The sequence below is a fragment of the Rhineura floridana genome, chromosome 6 (assembly GCF_030035675.1).
Source record: "Rhineura floridana isolate rRhiFlo1 chromosome 6, rRhiFlo1.hap2, whole genome shotgun sequence".
NCBI classification, from domain to species: domain Eukaryota; kingdom Metazoa; phylum Chordata; class Lepidosauria; order Squamata; family Rhineuridae; genus Rhineura; species Rhineura floridana.
Genome location: NC_084485.1, coordinates 122,548,632 through 122,575,921, shown reverse-complemented (window position 1 = coordinate 122,575,921; position 27,290 = coordinate 122,548,632). Strand labels below are relative to the sequence as shown.

The 27,290-nt window shown below is 41.9% G+C and overlaps 1 protein-coding gene across 4 annotated transcripts in view; it reads left to right on the top strand.

Moving 5' to 3' along the window:
* Positions 1–27,290, top strand: part of AGL (amylo-alpha-1, 6-glucosidase, 4-alpha-glucanotransferase) — a 78,957-nt gene that overhangs the window by 45,644 nt on the left and 6,023 nt on the right. For all 4 annotated transcript variants that reach the window (XM_061633688.1, XM_061633690.1, XM_061633691.1 and 1 more), the window contains 11 exons: positions 25–161; positions 8,914–9,047; positions 12,070–12,245; positions 15,124–15,226; positions 15,709–15,934; positions 16,340–16,451; positions 17,013–17,148; positions 19,468–19,580; positions 23,894–24,105; positions 25,985–26,082; positions 27,189–27,276. In XM_061633688.1, the coding sequence (XP_061489672.1) occupies positions 25–161; positions 8,914–9,047; positions 12,070–12,245; positions 15,124–15,226; positions 15,709–15,934; positions 16,340–16,451; positions 17,013–17,148; positions 19,468–19,580; positions 23,894–24,105; positions 25,985–26,082; positions 27,189–27,276 (1,535 nt within the window). The remainder of the gene's footprint in view (positions 1–24; positions 162–8,913; positions 9,048–12,069; positions 12,246–15,123; positions 15,227–15,708; positions 15,935–16,339; positions 16,452–17,012; positions 17,149–19,467; positions 19,581–23,893; positions 24,106–25,984; positions 26,083–27,188; positions 27,277–27,290) is intronic.

Sequence of the window (27,290 nt, the reverse complement as noted above, 5' to 3'; positions counted from 1 at the left end):
ACTCATCTTGATATGGTCTTTCAGGAATAATGTCTGTCATGGGAGACATACGACCAAAGAATGATTTGGGCCATCCTTTCTGTGGTAACTTGAGGTCTGGGGACTGGATGATTGATTATGTGAGCGATCGACTAATTTCCTGTGGTGGAGCCTGCTCTGAAGTAAGTTAAATAGCGCAAAGAACATTTCTCCAGTGGGTACTGTGATGTTCATGTATTAGTGTATATATGGTAAGTGCTGTTTGTATAGGAGATACATGGTAAGTGGAATGAAAGAGGAGGGGGGAGTGAATGGGCAGTAGAATGCTGGATGATTGGCTGAGTGTTTAGAATGGCTGAGGGTATAAATGGAAGGATGACAGTTAAATCTGTGTGGACGGTGAACGTGAGTGGGTTGTTTTGGTGGGTTTTTGAGAGGAGATTGGGTGGAGAGTTGGTGGATGTGAGGAGAGTGTGGAGTTTGGATTAATACTAAGACCAGTACCTCAGGAATAGATGAAACCATATGCTTAAGTGCCTTTATAAAGTAATCTTGTTATCTCTGTTATTTAATAAATATATTTGGTTTACCAAAGGCCTGATCCTTGGCTGGGGTTCCACAGACCAGAAGGGAGGGTAAAGTAAATACCAAGGCTGAAGGGTAACAAATGGTGGCAGCGGTGAAGAGAATAACACCACAAGTATTCAGAGCAAACCAGGATTATCTGCATTGATACAAAGGGATTGGGACAGCTTAAGCACGCAGTCACAGAGGTAACCTGATAGAGAGACTCAGGCAGAGTCTCTGGAAATACTGGTTATAGGACGTGACTGGTGGTGCTGCCTAGCAGGGGGATCTGGTGAGGTCTATGCTAGAGCGGGGAGAGAAACCATAAAAAAAGGACAGTCCGGACTGGTGGAGTCCCTGGTGGTGCCTAGTGACAGGCAGTAACCACGAGCAGGTAGGAACCTGACAGGGAGAGCCAGGGAAGGGTGTCACATGTGGTGGCAGTAGCGGTGGGATACGAACAAAGGAGACTACGTCACAGGTGTTGGCTGTAGTGGTGGTACGAATACTAGAGAATCCCTAACAGTGGTGTGGCAAACAGAAATAACAAAACAAGATTACTTGTGAGAGTGACTGGCAAAGAGTGTGTCGCAAAGAGTGAGTGAACTCAAACACCATGGCTGAATATATAAAAATGAAAAGAGAGGAGCTGGTGGAGAAGTGCATAACATTCAATTTACCTCACGAGGGTAAAGGGGTAGATGAATTGAGGGTAGCACTTATAGGATTTGCAACTGCCCAGCAAAAACAACCTGTCAGGGAAGAGACCCCAGAAGGATACTTAAGCAATCCCGCTTATATAGAGTATTTGAGAGAGAAGTTAAGATGGGAGGCTGAGGAAAAAGACAAACAGCGAGAGTTAGAAACTGAGAAGTTGAGGATGGAAACTGAGAGATTGAGGATGGAAGCTGATGGGAAAGATAAACAGCGAGAGTTAGAAACTGAGAAGTTGAGGATGGAAACTGAGAGATTGAGGATGGAAACTGAGAGAATGAGAGTGGATGCTGAGATACAAGGGGAAATATTAAAATTGGATAGAGAGAAATTTCACTCTGAGGAGACGAGGAAAGACAGAGATGGAGCAAAAATAAAAATTACTCCAAAGGACTTTGCTGTGTATGAGCCTGGTCAAGATCCTCAACTTTATCTCACAACCTTTGAAAAGGCAGCTCAGTTGTGGGGGCTACCTGAAGATAAATACATGCAGTATTTATCAAACCTGATCAAAGGGGAATTGGCAGAGGTATACCAATATTTCCCCTCAGACAGGCCCATCACCTATGCTGAGTTTAAAGAGGCAGTCTACAAAAGTTTCAGACTGGGACCTGACTATTTTAGAAAGTTATTCCGAAACTGTCAGATCCAAGCAGGGAGGTCTTTTGTTGAACTGGGAGCAAAGCTGATGGATATATTTGGAAAGTGGATGAGTAGTGCCAAAGCTCAGTCAGTGGAAGAGGTGAAAAGCCTCATGATACTGGATCAATTATACCATCAGTTACCACCAGAAATAAGGCTCCTGGTCAAAGACCGTTCCCTTACATCGGTGCAGGAGGCCGCAGAGATGGCGGATCACTTTGCCTCCAATAGAACTGGTTGGGTGGGGAAAACATCAAGAGATTTTAAACCCAGACCATATAGTGGCGGCAGAAAGGATGTGGTACCACAGCGAGTGAGTCCTCCAGTAAAATCTGAAGGGCACAGGACACCCCAGAGTGGATCTGTGTACCCTAAAAGTGAGGAGAAATTATGCTATAAATGTGGTAGACCGGGGCACCTACATTTTCAATGTGAGGTTGCCAACCCCATTAGTAATCCTGCTCAGACAAGGGCAGTAAAAATAGAACCAAAAGAACTAACCACGAAAAAGGTTCAGTTCTGCCAGATAAACTGGACAGAAGTAACAGACCTTGATTCAAGTCTGAGAGAGGAAGTGAGTGTACAAGGGGCAAATTATTGGGCATTGCTTGATACTGATGCCGCTCAGACGTTACTGAGGCCAGATTTAATAAAATCTGAGGAAATATTACCTTAGGAAATGGTGACTATTCAAGGAGTGAGGGGTAGACCAGAAAGCTTGCCTATGGCCCTAGTGAAAATGGCGTGGAGAGGCCGAGAGGGCAAATATAAAGTAGGTATTAATGCCCAACAACAAGAACCAGTGATACTGGGAAGAGATGTTATGGGGGCACAAGGGAAAATATATGTGGTGACCAGACAGCAACTTGGCAGAGAAACAGAAGCCATGTTAAAAGGGGCTGAAGGAAACAGGGTGGAATCTGTTTGCGAGCCTCAGGTCACCATAGCAACCCTTGGCAGGCCTGCTGAAGGAGACAAACTGTATCAACTGGTCTCTGGGGAAGAGACAGAGCATTTCAGAGAAGAACTGGATAAGGATACCAGTTTGAAGCAAATAAAGGAGCAAGCCTTGACCCAACAGATTCCTTTCACTGACAAACTGAGGAATCAAGTTGTGTGTGAGAATGGGATTTTATATAGACTGTGGATGCCTGCTGAGAGAAAGGATGAATGTGAACCAGTGAAGCAATTGATAGTACCTAGCAAATACAGAACCAGATTGCTAGAGGTAGCCCACGATGTCCCATGTGCAGGACATCTGGGAATAAAAAAGACCAAGAGGAGATTGGCTGCGCACTATTATTGGCCAAACATCTCCAAAGATGTAAAACAACATTGTCTATCTTGTGGTATATGCCAAAAGGTGGGAAAAAGTGGAGTAAAGACTAAGGCACCCTTAAAGCCCCTTCCTATAATTGGACAACCCTTTTATAGAGTGGGAATAGATTTGGTGGGCCCTTTTTCCAAACCCACAAGGCATGGCAAGAAATATCTATTGGTGGTGGTGGATTTTGCCACCAGGTACCCAGACGCAGAAGCACTAAGATCTGTAGAAGCCCCTGTAGTGGCAGAGGCTTTATTAAAAATCTTTATGAGGCTGGGTTTCCCTCATGAAGTGCTGACGGATCAAGGCAGTGTATTCATGGGAGAAGTGATGCAATGTATGTGGAAATGTTGTGGTCTAAAACATCTAAAGACCACTACTTACCATCCCGCCACTAATGGGCTAACTGAGAGATTCAATGGAGTTTTGAAGGGCATGATAAGAAGCTATGTTCAAGATCACCCACAAGACTGGGATGAACGTTTGGGATGCTTCTTATTTGCATACAGAGAAGTCCCTCAAGAGTCAACAGGCTTCTCACCCTTTGAACTGATGTTCACTAGAAAAGTGAGGGGATCTCTGGAACTATTAAAAAATTCATGGGAAGGAACCCTGGGAGAGTACAAAACATCTGTAGTAGATTTTGTATTGGAATTCCGCAATAAATTAACATCAATGATGGAAGTAGTGAAAGAGAATTTGAGTCAAGCACAGGAGAAGCAAAGTTACTGGTATGACAGAACAGCCAGGGAACGTGTGTATGATGTGGGAGATATGGTTATGGCGTTCATACTCAGGAAACATGACAAATTACAGGCTAGCTGGGAAGAACCATATACCATAAGAGAAAGGCTTGACACAGTGACGTATGTAATCACCACAGACCAATTAAACAAAAGCAAAGTGGTTCATGTAAATATGTTGAAGCCTTACCATACCAGGGATGCAAAGGTGTTGCAAGTTACCTTATTCCCTGAGGGAAGTGGGCCTGAACTTCCAGATTTGGTACAGGAAAGCAAAGACAAAGGAGGGGTAGATCAATTGGAATGGTCAGAGGAGGTGCAGGAGGAAGTAAGAGAAGAGATTCTGAGAGTGTTGAAAAACTATGGGGATCTCTTTAGCAATAAACCTGGCCGAACCAGTATAGCCAAACATTCCATTGATACTGGAGATCATGCCCCAATCAGATCTATGCCGTACCATGTGAATGGCAAAGTTTTGAGTGAGATCAAAAAGGAGGTCGAAGATATGCTGGAACTAGGAGTGATCAGGGAATCTATCAGTCCCTGGGCCTCAAGTATTGTCCTGGTTCCGAAAAAAGATGGAACGACAAGATTTTGCTTTGATTATCGGCTAATCAATAAAATCACGGTCCCAGATGCGTATCCTATGCCCAGGGTAGACGCAATGTTAGAGTTATTGGGGGCAGCAACCATTATCTCTACGTTAGACCTCTGTAAAGGATTTTGGCAAATGGAACTAGACGAGCAATCCAGAGCCAAAACTGCCTTCAGAACACCAGATGGGTTATATGAGTTTGTGACCTTACCCATGGAACTAAGGAACTCACCAAGTTCGTTTCAGAGGCTAATCAATACTGTGTTGCAAGGCATGTCAGATTTTGCAGTGGCCTATATCGATGACGTGGCCATTTTTAGCAAGTCGGTGCCTGAGCATGTCCAACACCTGACAACAGTATTAGAGGCATTAAGAAAGGCAGGCCTCACAATAAAAGCGAAGAAATGCCAGTTTCGGTTGAAGGAGGTGGTCTATTTAGGACATAAGGTGGGGAGTGGGAAAATCACCCCCTTATGGAGCAAGGTGGAGGCAATACAAGCGTGGCCTATCCCCTTAACCAAAAAGCAAGTTAGGGCATTTCTAGGTGTGGCTGGTTTTTATAGGAAGTTTGTGAAAAATTTTGGGGAAATCGCAACCCCCTTGCATGAATTGACAAAGAAAAAGTGTTCTGAGCGTGTGGTATGGACGGATGAATGTCAGAAGGCTTTTGATCTGCTGAAGCAAGCCTTGTGCCAAGGACCCATATTAATAGCACCAGACTATGAGCAACCATTCATCGTGGCTACAGATGTGTCAGACCTCGCGCTGGGAGTCGTCTTGCTGCAGGAGAGAGAAGGCACCAGACATCCAGTGGCATATCTGAGTTGCAAGCTGACGCCGAGGGACAAAAACTATTTGTCGGTCCAAAAGGAGTGCCTAGCGGTCGTGTGGGGACTGAATAAGTTGCGCCCATATGTGTGGGGACGAAGATTCACGGTAACAACGGATCATCGGGCCTTGTTATGGTTACAGACTATGAAAAACCATAATACTATGCTGCAGAGGTGGTCCTGGGCCCTACAAGACTATCAAGTGGACTTCCAGTTCATCAAAGGCAAGGACAATGTATTGGCCGATGGACTGTCAAGGCAGGTGGCTGGGACTGCAGTGACGTGACCAGACGGAGGAACAAAGAGAGACATTTTCCCCAGAGAGACTTGTTTTATTTGTTAACGCGGCGTATGAATCCTGGAACAGGAATAATACTCTGCCGTTATTTTAAGGGGGGGGGAAATGTGATGTTCCTGTATTTGTGTATAAATGGTAAGTGCTGTTTGTATAGGAGATACATGGTAAGTGGAATGAAAGAGGAGGGGGGAGTGAATGGGCAGTAGAATGCTGGATGATTGGCTGAGTGTTTAGAATGGCTGAGGGTATAAATGGAAGGATGACAGTTAAATCTGTGTGGACGGTGAACGTGAGTGGGTTGTTTTGGTGGGTTTTTGAGAGGAGATTGGGTGGAGAGTTGGTGGATGTGAGGAGAGTACGGAGCTCGGATTAATACTAAGACCAGTACCTCAGGAATAGATGAAACCATATGCTTAAGTGCCTTTATAAAGTAATCTTGTTATCTCTGTTATTTAATAAATATATTTGGTTTACCAAAGGCCTGATCCTTGGCTGGGGTTCCACAGACCAGAAGGGAGGGTAAGGTAAATACCAAGGCTGAAGGGTAACAAATGGTGGCAGCGGTGAAGAGAATAACACCACAAGTATTCAGAGCAAACCAGGATTATCTGCATTGATACAAAGGGATTGGGACAGCTTAAGCACGCAGTCACAGAGGTAACCTGATAGAGAGACTCAGGCAGAGTCTCTGGGAATACAGGTTATAGGACGTGACTGGTGGTGCTGCCTAGCAGGGGGATCTGGTGAGGTCTATGCTAGAGCGGGGAGAGAAACCATAAAAAAGGACAGTCCGGACTGGTGGAGTCCCTGGTGGTGCCTAGTGACAGGCAGTAACCACGAGCAGGTAGGAACCTGACAGGGAGAGCCAGGGAAGGGCGTCACAGGTACCAGGACACCCCCAAGTGGGTATTGTCTTCCTCTCCTGTTGCTTGAGGTAGGAAAGAGTTAACACTCCAAGAGAGTCTCACCTTAGCCTCTCCCATGGAGTGACAGTTCGTTTTCCTGCCTGGCTGGAGCAGTACTGTTTTCACCTTGCTCTTCAGTCTGGCTGGCTTATATCCTTTCTTAGCATCTCAAATCTTTCTCTATTGTTGTTGCTTTATTGTGTCCGAGTTCCTTTTTGAGTGGTGTGTGTTTGAGTGTCATTTACAGTTTTTCCAAATGAATTGTGTGCGTGTCTGAGTGACTGTTAAGTGTCCGTTTTGTCCGTTGGTTAATTTATTATAGCGTTAGATTGATTGCCTTCAGCATTTGATACCTTGAATTAATTACCTAGATAATTAGCTGAGGTGTTCAAATTAATTTCATTTTATCTAATGAATTCTGTGTATTGATTCAGCTGTGACAAAAGTCTTTTCTGAAAAAGGAAAAAAACTGCTAGCGACATGCCTAAAGAGCACTCAAAAAACAAAATCAGTACAGAAGGCGGCAAGAGCGTTTGGTGTGGTAGCGCCTTCAGCACGCTCAGAGAAAAAGATGTTGGTTAAAAACACAAGCCGCAGCAGCGCGCACGGAGGCAGCCGCCATTTTAATCAACGAACAATCTCACAGCCAGCACATGCCCCATCCACTCTGGCGGTAGCACAAAGAAAGGCCAGTAATCAGCTGTACAGCACTCTAAAAGATTAAAGTCATGGCTCAAAGAGACAGGAGCGGTTGGTGTGGTAGCGCCTTGAGCCCACTCAGGCAAGATGATGGTTAAAAACATAAGCTGCAGCAGCGCGCATGGAGAAAGCCGCCATTTTAATCAACAAACAGCCTCACAGACAGTGCGTGACCCATCCACTCTGGCGGTAGCACAGAGAGAGGCCTGTAATCAGCAGCAAAGTGCTGTTAACCCTGTAATAATAATAATAATAATAAAATTTAATTTATGTGTCGCCTATCTGGCCGTTGGCCACTTTAGGCAATGTACATGTAACAATTAAAACAGAATACAATAAATAAATACAATAATGCAATGCAAAAACAATACAGCAATGCAGCAGCAGAGCAATCGGGGAGGAAGCATGTTGCCAAAACCAAAGATGAAGAGAAACTTGTAAGCAATGCAGTAGCACAGCTTTCGGGGACAATTTATGCTGCTAAAAATAATGAGAGTATTAATGAAGCAGTCTTACTAACGTCATTGTTACAGTGCAGAAGGCTGCCATTTGGGCAACAGCAAACAGCCTCACAGGCAGTTGATGGCCCATTAACTCTTGCAGCATCACAGAGAGTGGCCAGAGACATGCACAAAAGCATTACAAACCCTGCAAGTAATGTGATAGCAGAGCAATCGAGGAGGGAAAATGCCTCTAAAACGAAGGACAAAAATAAAAATGCAGTTTTACCAACATTATTAGAAATGCAAAAGAGCAGCTTATGTGGGAGAGCAAAGCCAGCAATGGGTGGCAACAAAAGATGAGATGCTCTCTGAGGATGAAAGGGCTCCAGAACCGTTGGTCGTTTTCAGCTCAAATTCAGAGGAAGAAGAGTGCACTGGGGTTAACACCCAGAAGTCTGAACTTCCACAGACCTATTTAGATAGGGTGCTATTGCGTAATGCTGCTACATCTGGTCAAAACAGCAGCAAAAGCATAAAGATTAAACACACACAGTTAATGTGCTTTCTGCTACCATCTCCGGTTTCAGTCAAGAAATTCAGCAGGTGGAATCTTTCCATTTAAGTTCTGCTGCATTAAATCACATTAGCAGAGCCCTGGTGAATGACATTTCTGCAGAACTAGCCAGTCCTGTCAAGTAGCACCTGCACAAATGCAGCAAGTTACACAATCACACCCTGCACCAGTGAATAATCGCTTACCTTCCAATACACTGCACCACAGTGTTCATTTGAGTCAGCCAAACAATGCTGTTAATGAGCAGGAGTGGCAACAGAGAACATGTGCCATTGCTTCACCAGACCCACATGATGTGTCCAGAGGTAGAGCACTGAGGCTGATGGTACATAGGTTTGGCAGACAACCCACTGAGACACAACATAATGTATATGATGTTTCAGTTGTCTCTCTGGAGAAGGATATAGATGGTTCACAGATGGAAGAGCAGTCCACCCTGATGCCTTTCCATAAAGGATGGCAAAGCCATTTTCTGATGTCAATGGAATTGTACACTAACTATTTTGTCTTAATAATTCCTTTTTAGATAGTCATTTGTGTGTTATATGGTAATTTTCAATAATATATTTTAATTCAGTGCTACAATTTGTTTCCTAATAGGTTGGCAAGTGGCTGAAAGCAATGTTTATGTACTTGAAGCGGATTCCTCGTTATCTCATTCCATGTTACTTTGATGCCATATTAGTTGGTGCATACACAGCGCTGCTTGACTTGGCTTGGAAACAGATGTCTAGGTATGCTTGTAGTACTGCTCCATACAGAAAATATGGTATGGATATCTTGTGGCAAGCACACACAATTTACACATTTCTGATCTCTTTTTCTAAAGAAGCACAGAAGGTACACTGTGGCCAAACTTTCACAATCATAACTGAATTCAAAAAAGGTTTCCTCTATCAGTCTTGCATGTCAGTTAAAATAAAACAGCTATAGGGCTGACTTTGCATGCTTCCTCATATCTCATTGCTTCTTGCTTGATGACTCAGTCAAATGTGTGAGCTATCTGCATTGAAAAGTGTTGTTCTGAGTTGACACAGTTCTATCTGTGGAGATCAATCTATAACGGCTCATTCACACATCATTTCACCTGAAGCTGTGATCAGTGAATGAATAACATATATTTGCATACTGCTTGATGAATGAGCTCTCATTTTTCAGGACCTTATTATGTCCATGAGTCTTAAAGTCATGGTCAAAAAGAGATCTTGAAAATAGCCCCAAGCTAATCTAGGAAGCTCTGAACATCTGTTTAAATGCCAATATTTTACAAGTGGGCAGACACTGACCCTTGTACTCACAGAATTAAAGCTTATCTCTCTCTGGCTCTCCTCCCATTCAGGGCCCCTCCAGACTGGTGTTCAGTTGCGGGTGTATTGTGCAACGTGTTCTTGACACAATAGTAGTGTTTAGTGATAGTTTTAGTCTGCTTTATTAGTTGTTCTTTGATGTTGCCCCAGTACTATCACATTATCGCTGTTTAGAGGGGTTGTAGCTCAACAAAAGTGGAACAACAACAAAAGACATTTGTGAAATGTTACAGGATTTCAGCAGGAAGTTATCGGACATGCACTGATTGGAAACAGGGCTGTGGAGTCGGTACACTAAACCTTCGACTCCGACTATTTTTCTACTGTCCGACTCTGACTCCACCCAAAATTGCTTCCAACTCCACAGCCCTGGAAAGTGCTGTAAATGTCTTTTTAAATTGGAAGCTCTAGTAGGAGCATTTTTATCGCTGCCTGAATATGCGCTGATCTTGGCATCACAGCATTTGTCTTCATCTGGGTCCTGTGTCATACACTGACACACAAAATGTTTTCTATCTTGAGTTATGGTGAAATGCTCAACTACAGCTGACTTCATGGGAAGCTTCTTTGACATTTTGAATTTATAGTTTAAAAAATTTGTCAATCAAAATTTATTTTGAAGTCGGAGTCGGTACATTTCTACCGACTCCGACTCCACCCAAATTTGCTTCCGACTCCAATTCCACAGCCCTGATTGGAAATAAAGCGATATGATCTCCCCAAAACTTTTGCAGGCATGAATAGTATTGATAGCAGGATTGCATGTGACTTCCCTGAAAGCATCATGGGCGCAAACATGAATGCACAATAAAAAGGATGTCTGGAGGGGCCCTCAGTAGTGGTCACTAGAGTTTGCTCTAATTCTAGAAAAATCTGCAGTAGAATTTTTTTTAAGAGTATCAGATCTCCTTGAGGTCTTTGTCTGGTATTGATTATTCTTCACCACAGAAGCCCATTTATTTTATTTTCAATCGCACCTTTTGAGTCAGAAAAATTGCCAACATGTCTTACATAATCCAGCAAGTACCATTGCTCTGGAATAGCATATCCTACTCATACAGCCCAGTTTTCATTAGGTTACTGTGGCTATTTCCACTACTTTGTAATCCATACCACTCCCCTGTCTGCTGGCTATTGGGTGGTCTTTTGCCTGGCTGTGCGCTCTTCACTCCCTTCCCCTGAGAACTGCAGATTTTTCTGCTGTTCAAGGGCAGAGAGAGGGAGCGCCAAATCCAGGATAGTGTACCTCAGGTGAGCTTCTGAGCAATGGGAGTTGGATGTTCTTTTGCCAGGCCTAGTGCTCCTTATTCCTGCACCCTGCAGAAATAGATGCCTTTGCATTGTCCAAGGGGATAGAAGGAGAGTCAGATATTAAAGCCAATGCCTAAAGATAGCTGCCAAAAATAATTTATGTTGTAATGTCTGCTTCTGAAACTTAGGGGATTTCGAGCTTATTGCATTGTTGACATTCTACACACTTCATTGTATTGGTAGACTACAGCTTGGACAATCAAAGTGATGCTAAAGGCAATGATAATTTTGCTTAAACTGTAGAATAAGATGAAAGTGACAAGGAGAAATCTGAAAGCAATTTAAACGAGATCATTCAAAGCAGGAATGGGGCCCATTTTAAGTGGGATGAATTTGTGGAGTTCTGTCTATGGCACACTTCACTACACGTAAACATACAAGGCACTTGTCAGAATCCAGCAGGTTAAAAAGACCTTTAGGATGCTGTAGAGTATAAATGGGGAACCTGCCGCCCTCCAAACATTCTTGGAATCCAACTTCCATCAGCTCCAGCCAGCCTGGCCATTGATCAGGCATGGTGGGAGTTGTAGTCTAGAGAGCACAGGTTCCCCATCCCTGCTATAGACCTAGTGTAGCAAATCACATATGGCATATAATTGTGCATATTGGTACAGGAGAACTGGGCATGAGGAGGCCTTCTGCATCCCTCAGAGCTTGGCTGGTAGAACCTGGTAGAAGCTCATAGGTTCACTGGCAGAATTAGGTCTCCTAGAATTTAAAAACTGATTCTTGGATTTGTGGCAGATGTTTACTAGCTCATTTTATAAGAAAGCCACAATCCACCATTCTGGTGCAGAGCCAAGTAGTACAATGTATCCATCTTGAAAAAGGACATGGATTTATACATTTAATGTAGTGCAATTGAAATGGGGATTAGCTCTTTTTCCATCATGCCACTTGTTAACAAAATTAAAATGGAGGGCACAAGAGAAATAATTATCCATATGACCTGTGGTGTTGTCCACATACCTTACTTAGTACTAATTTTTCAAGTATGCTAAAGCCACAGAGGATCCAGAACTTTCCATAGATCTCACTGATGCATGCATTTAAAATCACCATTGCTAGTTGTAATGATCTTGAAATCTGAAAAAAGGGGGAAGTTTATGGACATGAATAAATTGTGTTTTAATTACAGCTTTGTTCAGAATGGATCAACATTTGTTAAACATCTTTCCTTGGGTTCAGTCCAGATGTGTGGAATAGGAAAGTATCCTTCCTTGCCACCTCTGTCTCCTGCCCTGCAGGATGTTCCTTACAGGCTGAATGAAATTACAAAAGAGAAAGAACAAAGCTGTGTTTCTTTAGCTGCTGGTAAGTTTTAAAAAAAAGTATCATAATTGAAACAAGCTACCTTTTTAAAAAAACAAATGTTTTGAATTTGAATATTTTGAATCTGTTCACGGTAGCAGAAGTGGATCAGCTGGTGATGGTCTACAGAAATTTAGGAAGCCTGGGAGACCTGTGGGGAAAAGATGAGCCATCTTAGCTAAAAATGTTTGGGTAGGGAGATTGTATGAATCTAGAAACAGATTCTGGGTTCATTCCTGGATGCATTCCCTGTACTTACCTGTCTCCCACACAGAAGGAGGAGGTAGCATCTGGAGGTCCTGAACAAATAGACAAGCCCTGGAGCCTAAATTCTAGAAAATAGAGCTATTGTTAGTCTAAGAAAATATAATCTTAGAGTAATTATGGTGCCTGACTTTGTGGTGGAACAGCTTCAGTTAGCAAAGATAGATGTTTCTGCCCTTTAGAGGTTTAGAACAATGATAAGTAGCACAATAGATGGAGTGGTTTTTGAACTAGACCTTTAATATCAATATCTTGTAATTATGGGAACTGGGCTTATTAAGTATTCTCAGGCATGTGCTCACACACCAAACACACCCTCTTGAGTTTCTTCTTATTCAGATTTCTGTTGCTTTTGTTGCTTCTGTTTACTTGCTCTCTTTCTTGAGTTTGTGGGTGTCCTATGGTGATGTCTCACTGTGTCACCTATTGCTTCATTCTTTTTTTGTGTTGCCAATACAGACTGTTTCCCCTGAACAGCTATTTGTTTCTTGAGGGTTTATTTCTCTTTGTAACTGTTCTTGTTTCATTAGCTCTTTCTCAGATGCTGTTTCCCATTCTACTAGAACTCTATTGTCATAAAATCTAGTTTCTAGGCAACCTCCCACTTCCCTCATCTGACTACATTTTGTGCTTTTGAAAAAGGTTTGCAAGGGTGGGTAAACTGGTTTCTGCAAATTAACCAATTTCTATTGAAATGCCCTGCATGCATCCAATTAGTAGTTTAATTTCTTTAACCTTTGTACTGATGCTAATTCTGTTAAGGTTCTTAAATATATGCCAAAAATATATAGGCTGGGAAAAGAGAGATGTAAATCGGGGGTAGGGAACCTGCATCCCTCCAGTTGGACTCCCAACTTCCATCAGCCCCAGTCAGCAAAGCCAATGGTTATAGATGATGGGAGTTGTAGTTCAAAAACATCTGAAGGGCCATAGGTTTCCCACTCCTGATTCAAATATATCTAAACATAAAACATAAAGTTGTGCAGCAAATCAAACTTAAACGAAACCTCAGATACCTTTTCTAGGACTCTTAAGTGCTGCTTCACATCAGATAGCTGCAATGTTAATATTAAATATATGTAGTTAAGAGACCTACAGAACCGCAAAAGTGAGTGCCAGCCTTTTCCCAGAAGGTTTGTAAATGTGGATGATTTACAACTGGCATTTTTGAAAGGACACAGGTATTCCTTTAGTGCATTTCTATTTGTTTGTTTATAAACATATTTGTATACTGCTGTTTTGTTAAAAAAACATCAAAGTGATTTACAAGTTAAAACAACCACCACCATACAATAAAAATATTAAAAACACAATATATGCCCTGTCAACATATGTTGGTAATTATATCCAGTACTCATCTTCCACCTATTTGTGGTAGCGCACAGATATATAAGGTTGCTGTAAGTGTGGGCTGTCGTAACAGAGCTTACCAGTAGATTTGAAGGAATCTAAATCCAATCCTTCATTTCCAGTTTAATACTGTAGGCCTAGGAGCACAGGAAATTGCACTTTAGATGTTCACTTAACAGTTTGAATAACGTGCCAGTGCAGTATTGCAAAATCGGTCAGTGTTACAAGCCAATGTAACAGGAAATGTTGGAACAAGTCCAGTATTAATCATAAAAGCCACTGTAATATGTTCATGTAGCAAACGCAGTATATTTTTCAAGTCTTTTTCCTGTATTGTACAGGAAGCTCATGTGTAACACACCCTTGCAGCCTAACATTGTTGGTTCAAAGTGAACGTTAACTAGTCATAAGGGTTCATTTCACTAGATATACTAAAGTGTGAGGACAGAGAAAATTGCATCCTTTTTTGTTGTTGTTGATTAATTATGGTGGAACAAACTTGGCAAAGATGTGTGATCCTAATATGGATTTAAATAAGTTACTGGTAGGGAATACAGCAACCAAAATGGAGACAATAGTCAAGAAATCAGAAGAAGGCTAGGACTGGGGAGGGCAGCTGTGAGAGGGCTAGGACTGGGGAGGGCAGCTGTGAGAGAACTAGAAAAGGTCCTCAAATGCAAAGATGTATCACTGAACACTAAAGTCAGGATCATTCAGACCATGGCATTCCCAATCTCTATGTATGGATGTGAACGTTGGACAGTGAAAAAAGCAGATAAGAGAAAAATCAACTCATTTGAAATGTGGTGTTGGAGGAAAGCTTTGCGCATACCATGGACTGCGAAAAAGACAAATAGTTGGGTGTTAGAACAAATTAAACCAGAATTACCATTAGAAGCTAAAATGATGAAACTGAGGTTCTCATACTTTGAACACATCATGAGAAGATCTGATTCACTAGAAAAGACAATAATGCTGGGGAAAACAGAAGGGAGTAGAAAAAGAGGAAGGCCAAACAAGAAATGGATTGATTCCATAAAGGAAGCCACAGACCTGAACTTACAAGATCTGAACAGGGGTGGTTCATGACAGATGCCGTTGGAGATCGCTGATTCATAGGGTCGCCATAAGTCATGGTCGACTTGAAGGCATGTAACAACAAAGGGAATACAGCAGAGCACAACCATGAACAAAAATATGGACATTTTTGGAGGGTGGAGAACCATTAATTTCTAAAGTTATATTTGCTTTATCTCATACTGTTTAGGCTTACCTCATTTTTCATCTGGCATTTTCCGCTGTTGGGGCAGGGACACCTTTATTGCACTGAGAGGGCTGCTGTTAGTTACTGGACGTTACCTGGAAGCAAGGTGAGATCAAATCCACATGTCAATAGTGACTGGCTGATGTAGTTGTTAGTATAGGGTTACACCCACATAGAATAAAACTAGAATTCTTGGACATCTTAGGGATAACTGATGTTCTGGTGGTGTGGTTCTGGTCCCTTACATTTAAACGTACTTAACATTTTCCAAATGGAAGAAAAGATAGATATGTACCTAATTTAAGACTAAAGGATATATATCCATTTGTACAAACCTATCAGAATAAAAAAAATTATGTACATATCAGTACAGAATGACTGTTAAATAATAGGACCTGTATTGTTCTAAAGAGCATTAAACTCTCAAAAATAAAGGAAAATAATTTTAGCCCCTTGCATTCTGATTTTCTTTGGTATTCTAGTCGCTATTTACAAATGTTTGTCTTTTGGAACCTAAACGTTGTGTATAAATATTAACTTGGAAACATGTCGTTATTATGTTCACTTCCTCTCCCCTTCCCATTTCAGGAACATAATTTTAGCATTTGCTGGTACGCTGAGACATGGCCTCATTCCCAACTTGCTGGGCCAGGGCACTCATGCTAGGTTCAATTGTCGCGACGCTGTGTGGTGGTGGCTTCAGTGTATACAAGACTACTGTAAACTTGTTCCAAATGGCACTGACATTCTCAAATGTCCTATATCCAGAATGTATCCTACAGATGACTCCCCTCCTCAGTCAGCAAGCCAGAAGGTAATTATAATTAGCATTCACCTTGTAGCTTGGCTGTCTTGCTTGCTTGAGTCACAGACATGCTTGCTCTGGAGAGGGACCTTCCTGTCATGTGCCTCTTCCTGGCTCATGGCAACTATGGTCTTAGGTAGATCAGCCAAGGGCTGATGGGGGATTTTTAAAAAGTAATTTTAACAAGTGTGACTGTCAGGAAATGAAACTTTAAAATATAATTTTGTGATCCTTTTAACAGAATGTTGGTACTCTTGTAATGTTTTAGAAGGGAGAATACTGACCGAATCTCTCTTTAAGTACCTTAAAGAACTGGGGCTGCAGTCCAAAATAAATGTGTGTGTCTATTTCTTGCTTAATTTTTTTACCCTTCCTCTTTTTTTTTCTTGTATATTTGAACCAACCAAAACTCAGGATCAGCCACTGTATGAAGTGATACAGGAAGCTATGCAGAGACATATGCAAGGCATACAATTCCGTGAAAGGAATGCCGGTCCACAGATAGATCGAAATATGAGAGATGAAGGTATGCACTGATCCATTCATTTATTTTCTGTGTTGCCAATAAAAAATGAAATGGAAATTCGTACTTTTAAGCCACCTTAAATATTGCTTTTGAAGCATCTTTTTACATTTGCTTAGATAGTCTGTCCATATACTACGTTTAAATGTTAATGCACCTGTATTCACTTTGGTTTATATTCACAGTAGCACCAAGTAGCTCCTTGTGGTTCCACGTGCGCAACAGGACTTTTCCCCCATCTTCTCCTCCCAGGTGCCCCTTATCTGGAGGTTCCCCCAACAGACCAGAGCAGATTTAGGGAGGGAGCATGAACAGGGAAGGAGAGGGGGAGAAGTTCCATTGCATTCCTGAAAGTCGTTCCACTCACACAAATTATTTAGTTGAATGTTTCTCTTTTTAGTTCTCACTGGTGGTTACAGACCCTTTTCTTAAACATTAGTTATGCTGAATTGGAAATCCTATTTAGCTTTGGCTGGGACGTTTCTTGGGTGCTGTGTAAGATTTTCTCTCTCTCTCTCTCTCTGTGGGTCCTTTGGATGATAATCTAACTTTTGTGGTTCGTAGGTTTTAATGTGACTGCAGGTGCAGACATGGAAACTGGCTTTGTCTATGGAGGGAACCGTTTTAATTGTGGTACATGGATGGATAAAATGGGTGAGAGTGAGAGAGCTCGCAACAAAGGAATTCCAGCCACTCCAAGGTACAGCATAAGGATTTATAGCTTTCTATAAATTCGTTTTATGCTTCTCTTGAAAATGTGCAAAATATTTCTTTGGACCTGTTTTGTTGTCCAAAAAAGCATGTATATATTTTCAAAACTGTATTTTTAGACCCTAGTTAGTTCAGTGGGAAAACGTAGTAGCTAGAAACAAAATATATGGAAATGTACAAAGTGTGAATTTTTCTGAGGCACACTATGTACAGTTTAGGTATACAGCTTGTGTAAGGGATTATGCATGCAGAAACGAGCACAGGATTTGTTCTTCTGCTTGCAATCCTCTGGATTCTAACCCATTTTTTTTATGAATAATGACTTAAATCATACTTCTTTCCCTAAACATGGTAGTATCACCATAGTTATGTCCTTCAACATAACTCATTTTGCTCTGTGCTGAGTATTTAGTACTGTGAGCCTCAGGACACACTTGCAATTATATATAGGAAATCATATGTGAACTGGTGTTTGCATGTCACATATCAAGGCTACATGGTTTGTCCAATTTTCCATTGTAATGTGTGGATACCAGATTCATACATGACTTCACAGGGCAGGATGCATGTGTCAGATCCTAAGGCCGACTCCCATTTTCCTGCCATGGTGGAAGATTACTAAGCTTGCTGTTGACTGAACCAGCTCTGTGAGCTGATACCAGCAACTTCTGTAACATTAACCCATGACCCTTCAGATCAGGCCTACCCATCATAAGGAACCTAGGAAGCCACATTATACATCAAAATATTGGTCCCCTCTAGCCTAGTATTCTGACTGGCAGTGGCTCTCCAGTGTCTCAGACAAAAGTCTTTGGATTGAACCTGGGGCCCTTCTGCATGTGTTCCAGTAAGCCTGTGGTCCTATTGTCTCTTTGCAAAACTCTGAGAAGAGTCCACTTGTTTTCCCATCTCTGTGAGAATACCTGAAATATACCAAAGCCCCAGTCAGAATGGGAGTTGGTGATGGGAAAATGTCTACATCACAACTGAAGAGTTACTCCTTCTGGATTTAGAGGCATGTCTTGAGAGTTGGTGCCAGCTTTTTCCTAGTCCTTTGCAGCCAGCCACTGGTGCAAATTGCTGGGAGAGTGAAGACTTTGGGTGATGTTGCCGCCCAATTCATGAACAAGAAAGAAAGATGAGGCAAATGGCAACGCAAGAAAGGGGGGGCCACCAGGAGGTCATGCAGGGCTGTGGAGTTGGTACGCCAAACCTTCGACTCTGACTCCTCTATTTTTCTACTGTCTGACTCCACCCAAAATTGCTTCTTGTCAATCAAAATTTATTTGGAAGTCGGAATCAGTACATTTCTACTGACTCCGACTCCTCCCAAAATTGCTTCCAACTCCACAACTCCGACTCCACAGCCCTGAGGTCATGGGTACAGAAGTGTAAAGGTGCAAAGAGAAAAGAACACCAAGCTCTGTGGGAAAGAGAGCATACCTTGGAGAAATAAGGGATTAATAGAGAATGAAAGAAAAGAGAAGAGAATGCCAAGTTAAAATGGTCACACACACTCAACACAGCCCTGGGCTGCTGTGACACATGGGGCTCATTCCGTTAGTTCAACGGCTTAAAAAGATTTCTAAAATCACTTTCACACTCAGTACCTTTTGTATTAAGGGACAGCAGCTTTTTCAGCTGATATACTGGCATATTGTGCTACTGTCTTTCACACTGCTTGTTTTCGTCCCTCACCCATTATACATACGCAGACTGTTCCCCACTGTATAGGAGGTCTAAGATCTTGTCCCACCGCCATGCCAGCCCTCTCGCTTTGGGATCTTATTTTAGTTCTATCGACACAGAGGTGTGTGTGGGAAATGCTGTTGCTATCTGCGCCGATGCCGGAATGCCAGTACAATTTTTGTCAGGCAAAAAAACCCCATGCGATGAAAGGGTGGGAATGTACTGCATGCTGGGATGCCTGTCATGTGAGCAGCTGCAGCTAGCGGAAAACTCCCATGATTTTTGGGGTTCCCAGCCTTGCTCACGGATTATTTCTGGTATCATTTATCACGGAAATTTGAACTAAACTTCACTAATTCCACTAGAATTCCGGAGCTAGCTTGTAAGTCATGTGAAAGATCAAATATAATGCGCAAATTAGCAGGTAAGAAATCATCAGAATAACAGAATAAAGTGCAGTGTGAAGGCAGCCCTAGGTAAAAGTGGTTGTTGAAGTGACCAGATTTGTGTACCCTTGGTTTAGACACTGAATATATTGATGGAAAGTGTCCTTAGGCAGTGTAAATGTAGCTTATGTCTTCCTCTGGAATTCTTGAAATTTGTGCCTCTCTTCCTTTAGAGATGGTTCTGCTGTAGAAATTGTTGGTTTGTGCAAATCAACAGTTCGCTGGTTACTGGAGTTGTCCAAGAAGAATGTATTTCCTTATCCTGGAGTTACTGTGAAAAGACATGGTAAGTAGTCTTACCTGCAGTGCACAACTGGAAAAGAGAAAATGCATTATGAGTAACAATACTTGAAAGGGCTATACAGTTGTTATGTGTTCAAAACACTTCACATGCATTATACAGTTGTAGATTTGCATTGGAGAACTTTAGTGATGTTGAGAGAGCTGCTAAAAATGGTAATACATAAAATGTTCAGCTTCTGTTTTCACCTTTTTTGATTAAGAACATAAGAAGAGCCTGCTGGATCAGGCCAGTGGCCCATCTAGTCCAGCATCCTGTTCTCACAGTGGCCAACCAGGTGCCTGGGGGAAGCCCGCAAGCAGGACCCGAGTGCAAGAACACTCTCCCCTCCTGAGGCTTCTGGCAACTGGTTTTCAGAAGCATGCTGCCTCTGACTAGGGTGGCAGAGCACAGCCATCACGGCTAGTAGCCATTGATAGCCCTGTCCTCCATGAATTTGTCTAATCTTCTTTTAAAGCCATCCAAGCTGGTGGCCATTACTGCATCTTGTGGGAGCAAATTCCATAGTTTAACTATGCGCTGAGTAAAGAAGTACTTCCTTTTGTCTGTCCTGAATCTTCCAACATTCAGCTTCTTTGAATGTCCACGAGTTCTAGTATTATGAGAGAGGGAGAAGAACTTTTCTCTATCCACTTTCTCAATGCCATGCATAATTTTATACACTTCTATCATGTCTCCTCTGACCCGCCTTTTCTCTAAACTAAAAAGCCCCAAATGCTGCAACCTTTCCTCGTAAGGGAGTCGCTCCATCCCCTTGATCATTCTGGTTGCCCTCTTCTGAACCTTTTCCAACTCTATAATATCCTTTTTGAGATGAGGCGACCAGAACTGTACACAGTATTCCAAATGCGGCCGCACCATAGATTTATACAACGGCATTATGATATCGGCTGTTTTATTTTCAATACCTTTCCTAATTATCGCTAGCATGGAATTTGCCTTTTTCACAGCTGCCGCACACTGGGTCGACATTTTCATCGTGCTGTCCACTACAACCCCGAGGTCTCTCTCCTGGTCGGTCACCACCAGTTCGGACCCCATGAGCGTATATGTGAAATTAAGATTTTTTGCTCCAATATGCATAATTTTACACTTGTTTATATTGAATTGCATTTGCCATTTTTCTGCCCATTCACTCAGTTTGGAGAGGTCTTTTTGGAGCTCTTCGCAATCCCTTTTTGTTTTAACAACCCTGAACAATTTAGTGTCATCAGCAAACTTGGCCACTTCACTGCTCACTCCTAATTCTAGGTCATTAATGAACAAGTTGAAAAGTACAGGTCCCAATACCGATCCTTGAGGGACTCCACTTTCTACAGCCCTCCATTGGGAGAACTGTCCGTTTATTCCTACTCTCTGCTTTCTGCTTCTTAACCAATTTCTTATCCACAAGAGGACCTCTCCTCTTATTCCATGACTGCTAAGCTTCCTCAGAAGCCTTTGGTGAGGTACCTTGTCAAACGCTTTTTGAAAGTCTAAGTACACTATGTCCACTGGATCACCTCTATCTATATGCTTGTTGACACTCTCAAAGAATTCTAATAGGTTACTGAGACAGGACTTTCCCTTGCAGAAGCCATGCTGGCTCTGCTTCAGCAAGGCTTGTTCTTCTATGTGCTTAGTTAATCTAGCTTTAATAATACTTTCTACCAGTTTTCCAGGGACAGAAGTTAAGCTAACTGGCCTGTAATTTCTGGGATCCCCTCTGGATCCCTTTTTGAAGATTGGCGTTACATTTGCCACTTTCCAGTCCTCAGGCACGGAGGAGGACCCAAGGGACAAGTTACATATTTTAGTTAGCAGATCAGCAATTTCACATTTGAGTTCTTTGAGAACTCTCGGGTGGATGCCATCCGTGCCCGGTGATTTGTCAGTTTTTATATTGTCCATTAAGCTTAGAACTTCCTCTCTCGTTACCACTATTTGTCTCAGTTCCTCAGAATCCCTTCCTGCAAATGTTAGTTCAGGTTCAGGGATCTGCCCTATATCTTCCACTGTGAAGACAGATGCAAAGAATTCATTTAGCTTCTCTGCAATCTCCTTATCGTTCTTTAGTACACCTTTGACTCCCTTATCATCCAAGGGTCCAATTGTCTCCCTAGATGGTCTCCTGCTTTGAATGTATTTATAGAATTTTTTGTTGTTGGTTTTTATGTTCTTAGCAATGTGCTCCTCAAATTCTTTTTTAGCATCCCTTATTGTCTTCTTGCATTTCTTTTGCCAGAGTTTGTGTTCTTTTTTATTTTCTTCATTTGGACAAGACTTCCATTTTTTGAAGGAAGACTTTTTGCCTCTAAGAGCTTCCTTGACTTTGCTCGTTAACCATGCTGGCATCTTCTTGGCCCTGGCGGTACCTTTTCTGATCTGCGGTATGCACTCCAGTTGAGCTTCTAATATAGTGTTTTTAAACAACTTCCAAGCATTTTCGAGTGATGTGACCCTCTGGACTTTGTTTTTCAGCTTTCTTTTTACCAATCCCCTCATTTTTGTGAAGTTTCCTCTTTTGAAGTCAAATGTGACCGTGTTGGATTTTCTTGGCAATTGGCCATTTACATGTATGTTTAATTTAATAGCACTGTGGTCACTGCTCCCAATCGGTTCAACAACACTTACATCTTGCACCAGGTCCCGGTCCCCACTGAGGATTAAGTCCAGGGTTGCCGTCCCTCTGGTCGGTTCCATGACCAACTGGTCTAGGGAATAGTCATTTAGAATATCTAGAAACTTTGCTTCTTTGTCATGACTGGAACACATATGCAGCCAGTCTATGTCCGGGTAGTTGAAGTCACCCATTACTACCACATTTCCTAGTTTGGATGTTTCCTCAATTTCATATCTCATCTCAAGGTCTCCCTGAGCATTTTGATCAGGGGGACGATAGATCGTTCCCAGTATTAAAGATTCTTAAATAAGGAAAGAATTACTACTAACATAATTTCTTTAGACTGTAATGCTGGGTCAAGATTTCTTCAGTTGTATGTGTAACTATGGATACCAAAAGCCTGTTTTCTGCTTTATGTTCTTGGCTCTTAATCAGAAAAATGTATACAGGAGATACTAGAACAGCCTGTTTCTCAACTGTGTTTCCATCTTGTATTTTAACTTGAATTCTTGACATAAGCTTAAATTTCTTGACCTACAGATTTGTATTTGGAATTAGCCATGATTTCTCTCCTCCCATCTGTTGTTCAGTTATCTGAAGATTAGATGTCAAGAAATGCCTTTGCTTTGAACAGTCCTACAGAGCAGCCTTCCCCAGCCAGGTGCCCTCCACATGTTACTATCATCCCTGAGCCTTGGGCATGCTATCTGGGGCTGATGGGAGCTGGCGTCTCAACAACATCTGGAGGGCACTAGGTTGGGGAATGCTGAATTAGAGAGCTAGGGTAGGATTCTGATTAGATTGTGGGACATTGAACTGGAGAAGAGCTGGGTCCAAATTCCCTCCAAACCATAAAGCTCGGCCTGATTTTGACTGACACACAGCCATTATCCCAAACTCACCTCACAGGATTGTCCCAAACATGTCACCTTAGTGGTAAGGCAGGATACTAATAAAATAGGTTTGAAAAGCTAACTTTTTTTAATGAGTTCCTTTTCAAAATGTCCATATCAGCTTACACTCTTCCCTCTTGTCCATGGTTTTAAAGTCATGGTTTTTAAGTTTTAAGGTGGCACTGCTTTCATTTTTATAAACAGAGGTCACTTCATTCTCCCTGGGGATCCATACAAGCATTGATGTAGTTCTGTGCAGGTTTCTTTCTTTAGTATAGGGACGCTTTCCATAATACTGTTTGTCCTTGGGGCATCCACAAATCAGCTTGCTTCAGCAGGGACTCTTGGTAACACATGTCTCCTCACCCAAGTTCTGTGGTTGTGCTGAGATTTGGAGAAGAACCAGTGCACATATTACTCGCCACTGCTCCTCTTATCCATATCTAATGCAGAAGTGAGAAATCTGTCCTCCAAAGCGCTCTATTCATGGAAAAGGACGGGGTTTGGTAAAACACTGGTTTAACTTACTGTCCGGTCTCTGCTGATGGACCCCAGAACAGAAGGCTTTTGTGAATTTCTGAAGAACTCAATTGCTCTCTCACAGTAAAAACCTGCATAAGAAAAAGAATATAAATTCAGGTATAAAAGAAATAATGGCCACATCAAACTCTTACTTGCTGTACTGATTTAGCTTAAGGCATGGACGCATTTATCCATGGCAAAATGCTTATGTCTTTGTATGTTTTCCACTGGTACTGACGTTGTATGCAAAACCAATCTTTTTGTGTTATTTTACTTTCCAGGGAAAGAAGAGACCATTACATATGATCAGTGGAACAGAAAAATCCAAGCACACTTTGAAAAGCTGTTCTTTGTCTCTGAAAATCCAGCAGATCCCAATGAGAAGCATCCTACTCTAGTTCATAAGCGAGGCATATATAAGGACAGCTACGGAGCATCAAGTCCTTGGTGTGATTATCAACTACGGCCGAATTTCCCTATAGCGATGGTTGTTGTATGTGTTGCATAAATATACTTTCCAAATTATATCATTTTCTCTTTTTTTTTCTTTTTGTATTAAAATAAACTTGCATTACATAGTTTGGGCTGCAATCCTAACCCCACTACCTAAGAGAAAGCCTATTGAATTCATTACAACTTACTTCTGAGTAGACATAGTTAAGATCATGTTCTTAGTTCAACTTTTTCTTCATTAGCGCTTTACAAGCTATTATATTTAATGATAAGTGCAAAATGGTTTAGGGGAGGAAACTCATTGAACATTCCTCCTGAAGTAAACCCCCCCCCAAATCTCTTAGGTCTGTTTTCCTGCTTTATTATTAGCATGGACATTTTGGGTGGAATACTTTTGTGCCCCTCCACTTGCAAGAAGGACTGTCTATCCAGCAGTCTCCCCTGCTAACAGAAAAGACAGGGAGGCTATGTGCACCAGATACCCCTTCCTCTATAGCCCCAAAATATCTGTTCCAAAGCACTGAAGGATCCTTCAAAAGCAATATGGAAAGTGGTGCAGGGACAAGGGTGAATGACATTTCTTCCCTTCTCTTCATTTAGTGGATGCATCTGTTGGATCAAAAACCCTTTCCATAAGTGGAGGAATGAACTGGGTCCCAACATTAATATTCCTCAGGAATAAGCATGTTAGCTTGCTTTTCTATCTTTGTTACAGGCTACACTTAGAAATTCTTAGTGCCTGATCCACAACTGCTGTGCCATGCAGTAGTATGAGGCACTATGCTACACTGATCCCATATTCCTTAGCCCCAGCAAGCCCCAGAATTACCTGCTGTTTAGAGCAGGGGTGGGGAACCTCCAGCCTTCAGGGCAATCACAGTCCATTAGGGGGTCCAAAGTGGCCTGTGAGGCCATTTTCCCCAAACCACTCCCACCCGTCCAACAGCTGATATCACTGGTGATGTCAATTGATGGGCAGGATTTAATCTTGCATTGGCTGCATTCATGTTGCCAGATCACAAGATCACACAGCCCAAGGCAGCAGGATTTTATCCCCACTCATCAGTTGAGTAGGGATTAAAGCCCTGTGCAAAAGCACCCTTTGAAGCAGGTCACACATGAGAATTACTGCAAGGAGGCTTTTGCAAAGGCTTTAAGATAGTTCCTGTGCTCCTATTTGCTCAGACGGGAGTGCAGGGGCTGTCTTGAAGCCTTTTGCAAATCTCCCCACCTCCTCCTTTAAGCCCCCAGTCTCAGACTTAAAAGAGAAGTGCAGACAGACTTGGAAGAGGCTTTTGCAAGTCGTTTCAAGTCTTGTCCTCCCCCTTTAAGTCCCTGGCAGACTCCAAAATAACTCTTAATGTTTTGACAGATGGGCAGTCCTGTCCAGCTGTCAGATTTGGCTCATAAGGCCAATCCTGATCTGGCCTATGGAGCAAAAAAGGTTTCCCACTCCTGGTTTAGAGAATGCAAATCCCATCTGCCATGGAGTAATCATCAGTACTGCTGCTAGTGTTTATAGCAGCCGCGAAAACCACAAGCCTGTGATGCTCAGTTCCTCATCATGGAGTACTCCCATCAGTCACAGCTGGTGGTTGCTAACAACAACTGGGCTACAAAATCTTTAGACTCCGGGTACACCTGGCATTTTGCTGTGCTTGGCTGCCTTCTGTAACTAACGAGTTCAGAGGAAAGGGCAACACCAGCAACGCAGGGAACATTTTGTGGATTGCAGTGTCTAAAAAAACTAAGCTATTTAAGTACTAATTTTACAATGAAATTTTACATTGTATTACGGATATATGGTGGGGAGTTACAGTGTGGGGCAAAATGCAAGATGTATCTTGTTCATTTAATTTTCCAGAGTTTTGCTGTTGGTTCTAAAGTGATTTTTTTTTCTTTTGATGCTTTTTGTCAAGGCACCTGAAATGTTCTGTCCCGAACGAGCTTGGAAAGCCCTTGAAACAGTAGAACAAAAGCTACTTGGTCCACTTGGCATGAAAACTTTAGACCCAGAGTAAGTATGATAGAGAGCTGATTTGAATTTGGAGGTAAATTCTTTACACAACAGACAAAAGTCTCTCAGACTTCCTCATTAAGAGAAACCTTAAGTTCTGTTCGATCAAATATAACACTCTTTGACAAAGTAACTTGTTGAAAACTTTCCAGTTTGTCAGTTTTTGAGTAACATTTTCTTTTACAATGCCCCCTCCCAGTCCTGCCTTTATGATGTCCCCTTATTTCTATATAACCAAATTTTGAATACATTTGCAAAAAGAAAAATTCAATCATCGTATCTAACTAAAATGATGCCATGTTCCATGGATTACAGTATTTTGTGCCTCCAACAGTGTGAAAATAGATTTGGCTTTATTGCTTGACAGCAATCCAGATGTTGTTGGTATTTTCTGACTACTGTGGGATTTCACATAGAAGAAAATTGGGTCCCAGCTAAAGCTGAGAGCAACTCTCCCCAGAAGCTGGTTTCTTGTCTATCATCCTTCCAGGTCTAGTGCCCAGCAAAGTGGATCACCTCGTTCTCCTCTAACAGGATGTATTCTGAGATTTGAGGAGTAGGGTCCATGCTTGAGCAGTATATTTGGTGTGGGGGACAGGAATACCATCACCACATTAAATTTGAGAAGGGTGGCAACGCTGCTAGAAGAATAGACTTCACGCCATTATCATGAGGTGCTGGCAGCATTTAAAAAATGTACTTGCAATAAAATTCACTATTTTAAAAATCAAACAAACTAGCTAACAAGAAGACTAAAAGCCCACAAAAAACACATGTAGAAGCCGCCAAACGACTGCAGCTAAAATCAACTTGAATCTTTTTTATCTCCCAAAGTCTTTGGGAGAAAAAAATAATCTGCCATTTTAAAGGCCATTTGAGAAGGAGCAGACCTCAGGGAATTCCACAACCTTGATGCCACTTATATGTGCAGAATTAATCTCTGTAAAGTTGCTTACATACAACAGACTTTATTAATAGATGCTGAATAGTTTTGATTAGAATTCTGTTGAATTACGATCAGTTCTTCTCCCTAAATAATTCTGTATGTTAATGCTGCTTTCTATAAAGATATTTATTGCCTTTTTGTGTTTTTCCCCTGTCTGCAGTGATTTGGTTTACTGTGGCGTGTACGACAATGCCTTAGACAACGATAGCTACAATGTGGCTAAAGGATTTAATTATCATCAAGGGCCTGTAAGATTTGTGCT